The sequence below is a fragment of the Rhinopithecus bieti genome, unplaced genomic scaffold (assembly GCF_001698545.2).
Source record: "Rhinopithecus bieti isolate Rb0 unplaced genomic scaffold, ASM169854v2 scaffold_12605, whole genome shotgun sequence".
Lineage (NCBI taxonomy): Eukaryota > Metazoa > Chordata > Mammalia > Primates > Cercopithecidae > Rhinopithecus > Rhinopithecus bieti.
In genome coordinates, this window is record NW_016807279.1 from 546,456 (window position 1) to 552,395 (window position 5,940).

Below are 5,940 nucleotides of genomic sequence, written 5' to 3' on the forward strand. Positions count from 1 at the left end.
AAAAAAAAAAAAAAAAAAAAAAAAAAAAAAAATGTAATTGCATGAGAACAGATGACTTTGCATACGTTATATTTAGGCCCTTCTTCTTTCTTTAATTTTGTCAGGCTAAAATGAGTCTCAGCCTTTGATCACTTCTGATTCTTCATCTTCAATCTAGGTATTTCTCTCCAGTTGTTCCTCATAACGACCCAACCCACTCAAGTCTTTCTCTAGTCTTTGCCCCACATTGTGAAAAAGATGTTTTCCAACTTAGCTCAAGGTTCTTACCCTGAGCTTCATAGTTTCCATTCAACAACTATTTAGAATGTCCCTACTATGTGCCAGGTCCTTTGGCAGGTGCTGTGGATACAGTGGAAAACGAAGAAGGCATCAGTCCTACCTTCATACAGCTTATAGGTTACTCAGGATGGATTTAGAGCAAATAAAACACAAATAAATGTAAAATTACCACTGTTATACATGCTCTGAAGACAGAGTTTAGAGTACAATCAATGTATATAATAGACTTAACCCAGGCTAGATACTCACATCTGTTCGGGATTAGGTCATTAACACTTCCCATGTATTCTCCGGTTTACCCATCCCAGTGCCTCCCCATCTTCCTTTTTCCCTCTTTAGAGGGAGCAATGGCAGTCAGAATTATACCCAATGAAAATAGAATTACAAGAACACTCTTAAATAGATCCAAATATTAACAGGCAAAAATTAAATGCCTACCTTCAAGTTTCTAATTAGGTGTGGAGTTGCACGAGCTCTGGAAAAGATGTTGGTGCTAAACTGTTCTACCAAATTACTGATTCTGGAGAAAATGTTGAAGAGCTGCTTTCCTGAATCACTCAAGGTACCATAAAATTACCAATTTTATTTTATTTCTTTATTGTGTTAATCTGTAAAATAACGTCAAACTTGTGGCTATTTTCCTTTTTTTCTGATAAGACTCCCTAGGAGCACTTGTTAAACCTACAGCTTCTAGCTCCCTCCTGCTAGAGACAGATTGAATAGACTGTGGATAAGGCCCAGGGAATTACACTTTTCTTTTTTTTTTCTTTCCTTCTTTCTTTTTTTTTTTTTTTAACTTTAAGTTCTGGGATGCATGTGCTGAATGTGCAGGTTTGTTACATAGGTATACATGTGCCATGGTGGTTTGCTGCACCTATCAACCCATCATCTAGGTTTTAAGCCCTGCATGCATTAGGTATTTGTCCTAATGCTCTCCCTCCCCTTTCCTCTCACCCCCTGGAAACTACACTTTTCATAGTCACTTGGATGACTCCTAAGGAAATTTAGGTAATTTCTAGATTAGTTCTAAATAAATTTGAGTTCTAAAGTATTTTAAATAGCAGAAGGGTATAGACTAGGTGGCACTACAGTTAAGAACATAATCTAGTTAAAATAATATAACTGAGGTTTAGATGTTGTTATAAATGCAGTGAAATTGCCTTTAAAAGCTGAATTTCTTGAGCAAGGAGACTGCACTATGCCTGGTTTTCAAATGTGAGTGGCATGCAAATCACCCAGGAGAGACATAAGAAATAAGAATTTGTGAAGACAGAGACTTGCATGTTTACCAAAGACCCTGTATAATCCTTATGTACATTAAAATCTGAACAAAAGTGATCTAGGAGTCCTCTAATGCACTATACTGTGTGAATTAAATCTGGCCATCTTGCCTTATTGATTATGCTTAAACTGTATGCGGTAACGAAAATGTGAATAATAATTTGGAATCATTTGGCTAAAAAATAAAAGGTACCAAATGGACAATCTGACTCAAATCTTCCCAAGATCAATGCTGACATTGAAGTGAATTAATAGAATGAAATGGTAGGCTACTTTGCTTTAATAACATGTCCAAATAATTATTTTGCCAGAGATAATGAAAACAACTTCAGTGACCTTTATAAGGTAATAAAAGATGTTAGATAATTAAAAAGTTAAAGAAAATACAGTTTCGTTTATTTACACTTCCTCCATTTTCTGGAGGTTGTGGCTATGGATTTTGTAACCTCAGCTTAGTGTTTAAGTGATTAAATATCCTTCCAAAGTTCCTTCATAAGCTCTCATCTCATTCCCCCAGTGCATTGACATCCTTCTAGCCACACGCCCTCAACTCAACATTCACCCTTTGAATAAATAGCTGTTGGAAGAGTTTGTAATTAACCAGTGTCAAATGTTTCAGTTGGCTCCAAGTCCTATACAAATAAGTTACGTTTTTTCTTTCCAAATCTGAATATTGAAAGGGTTTTCCCTTTTAACATGCTGAGCATTCCAACCATATTTAGGTTACATTCTTGAGTAAGAATGTACAGTTTCTTCATGTGAAACTATATTAATAAACATTACTCTGTATATGCAAGATGAGCAGCCACAGAATTTAAAGATTAACAGAACAAGTCAGACCCTTACAGGTTACTTTAGATCTTGAATTTTCACTAAGGGTGATCCATGTTACACAATAATATAAGCCGAACCCAATTTGGAAAGACTCCCTCTATGAGGACATGTGAACGAGGTCTAGAATGGGTAGTATGGAAGAAAGTTGTACAACTCTAGGCATTGAAGAAAATGAGTGATTAAGATTAAAATAGTGATAAGCTCAGGTGTGGTAGCAAGTTTGTAGTCCCAGCTATTCGGAAAGCAGAGACAGTAGGTTCGTTTGAGCCCAGGAGTTCAAGGCCAGCAAAGTACCATTTCTTTATAAAAGTTTTTTTTTTTAATTAAACAAAAAAGTGATAAGGGAGGTAAATGTAGGTTCCAATGTCCTTATAAACAAAATCAAGCAAAACAAAGTCCATTGAAATCTAACACATGCTAGCTACAAAGTGCACATAATTTAATTATGTAGCTCAATGAATTTTCATAAAGCAAATGCCTACATAACATCCACTACTACAGAGAAAGAAAATTACTTTTTACGTCACTCCTTCCCACCGGCAATGCCTCTTTCCAACCACTACCTCTCCCTGCTCCCTAAAAGTGACCACTATCCTGACTTCCAAAGCCATAATTTAGTTTTGCCTGTTTTGAATGTAACATAAATTGGATCACACAGTATCTTTTTCGTATCTAACTTCTTTTGCTCAACATTATGTTTGTGAGATTAATTTCATTGCTGTTTTGTAATCTATAGTACCAATGTGCCACAATGTATTTATGCATTTCACTATTGATGAACATGAATGGTGGTAAAAAGGATTCCCATAGTTCAGCAGTCCTTGTTACCACCACAACTTTATCCAACCTCTACAAGCATACATGTGACATATGAAAGCTGTTTTGTAGGACAGTCATCTTTCTTAGTACAGAAAAATATGTGGCTGCATATGGTGGCTCATGCCTGTAATTTCAATACTTTGGAGTATACGCTCTTGTATACTTCATAGACTTTTAGAACTCTGAAATGTCATCCTTTATTTTGTGGAGCTTAAGGTTAGTCTGAGAGTCCAAAGAATCAATATTCTCCCAAGGAATTCTAAAGTCCCATGAGATATTCCCATCATAAGTTTCTATGAAGATTGTGAAGAGTGGTCCCAATGGGCTACATCAGGGGAATTTGAAACTCCTACAAAAAGTTGAAACTTAGACAATAGCTGTAATAAATCAGATGTAAATATATGCTGGTTAGGATAATACAAGGTGGCAAACTGCTGGTATTGATGATTCTCAGTATAAAATTACTGCAACAAATTTACTGTCTGCTTTTTCAACTAAAATGCCCACATATTAAATTATGTCTTTCTATACACAGGGTTGCAGAGTGAGTTATATGATGTTTCCAAAGCGGTTGCCAACTCAAAGCAGTTTAATGTAAAGCTAACTTCCTTCAAGGCTGTTCATCTTTCTCCTGTTTCAACTCTGCCAGATACCAGTTTCCTGTATGTAAACCAAGTTTTTGCATTTGGGGCAGGACTTACTGCTATAGAAGTACAGGTAGCAGTAACTGGAGTACTTAGTATCACTATGGAATATCTAGGCACTTTGGATTTCAACCATTGAGCATAAATGGGTGTGTGTGTATTTACTTTTCTCCTCTCTCCTGTGCTTGACTGCTCATAATTTCATTGAAAATCAAATCAGTATCTTTGTCCATAGTTATAAATGAATTCAGAATTCCTGTGTTTTCATAGTATCCATGGAAAAAGTATTCCTTGGTGTCCTCGTCCCTCAAATAATTCTAAATAATTTATACTTTCTGAGTCCAAGGTTGTTATTGTTTTTGCTGTTTCAGGGATGGGGGTATATAGCTGACTTATGTTGAGCTCTTATATGCTACATGTAAGGGAACTACATGTCTTAAATATGTTATCCCATTAGTTCTTTCCACAACCCTGTAAAGTAGGACTATTATTATTGCCTCTCCCGCCCCCACACACCTTTTTAAATAGAGATGAAGTAACACACAGAGGTAAATTATGGAGCCAAGAAAGAATCCCAAGTCCAACTCCAGATACAATCTTTCAAAACATTGATTAGTTTGTATCTGCATTTATTCTTCTTTTGGAGTTCCTGCTCTGTCATTTACTAATTACCTTTCTGAGTCTCAGTTTTTTCTGAATTCATTCCTTTAAGTGTTTTTTAAAATTAATATCATTTTAAATCAAGAAATAATAATTGTACACTTTCATGGGGTACAATGTGATGTCTTGATAAATGTATATACCGTAGACTGATTAAACCAAGCCAGTTAATGTTAAAAAAATTATTATAATATTTTCCTGACATGTTGTTTCGCAAGAGACTGAAGCAAGATAATTAAAAATCACCCACCTCAATGAATGTTAATTTTATTTACTCCTACAGTGAATGTTGAAGAAATTGTTGAGCAAAATAGCACTAAACCTTAAGAAGAATGTACATTTTAAGTCATGGGAAAGCAACTGGATTTTCTTTTATTGTAGTTTTAATTATGAAAATTTCAAACACACATGAAAGTTTAAAGGATAGTATAAAGAACCTCCCACCTATACGTAGCTGACCTTATTTAATTTATACAAATATATATTCTTTCCACTTCCTAGATTATTTTGAAGAAATGTCCTAGACATTATCCTTAAAATTTTAATATGTAACTCTAAAAAATGAGTCTTAAAAAAAACACCCTCTATACTGACATTACTCCTGTGTCCGAGGTCCCCAAGAACACCCACAGGTTCTATGGTTCACTATGTTGACACACAGGACTCAGCAAATATACTCATGGCTATGATTGATTACAATGAAAAGATAAAATGCAAAATCAACAAAGGGAAAGGGAGCACTGGGTAAAGTCCAGAGGAAACCAGGCACAAGCTTCCAAGAGTTCTCTTTCAGTGGAGTCACACAGAATGTGCTCAGTCCCTAAACAATGACCTGTAATGATATGTGTAAAACGTTTCAAACTCCTGGCCTCAAGCAATCCTCCTGTCAGGGACTCCCCAAGTGATGGGATTACAGGCCTGAACCACTGTGCTCTGCTAAAAGTTGTCTACCAGGGAAACTTATTATTAGACACTCAGTGCCCAGGATTTTTATTGGCAGCATCCTCTGCCTAGCACAGACCGATTTCCCAGACACGCAGAAGGAAAGCAGTGTTCAGCAAAACCCACACTGTTTGCACAATTTAATCACAGTGAGCCACTTATGTGAGTCCTGGAAATGGTAGCCCCCTTCCAGATCCATGTTCATAGACACCAACCAAGGGTCAATCTTGCAATTAGGCCTTTTTAAGGGCAATGGCCTCAAGCCTTCTATGTTAGTTTTTTCTGCACATTCCCTTAAAATATTGTTAACATATTTCCTTAAAGTAAAATAACAGTATTCATATTTCTGATATTGTCATAATATTTTTTTTTATTATACTTTAAGTTCTAGGGTACATGTGCATAACGTGCAGGTTTGTTACATATGTATACTTATGCCATGTTGGTGTGCTGCACCCATCAACTCGTCAGCACCCATCAA

The 5,940-nt window shown here is 35.9% G+C and overlaps 1 protein-coding gene across 1 annotated transcript in view; it reads left to right on the forward strand.

Moving 5' to 3' along the window:
- Positions 1–763: 763 nt before the first annotated feature.
- GLYATL3 (glycine-N-acyltransferase like 3) overlaps positions 764–5,940 on the forward strand; it is a 10,833-nt gene continuing 5,656 nt past the window's right edge. Inside the window, exons 1-3 of the mRNA XM_017881096.1 lie at positions 764–841; positions 1,449–1,494; positions 3,749–3,875. Of these exons, the coding sequence (XP_017736585.1) occupies positions 764–841; positions 1,449–1,494; positions 3,749–3,875 (251 nt within the window). The remainder of the gene's footprint in view (positions 842–1,448; positions 1,495–3,748; positions 3,876–5,940) is intronic.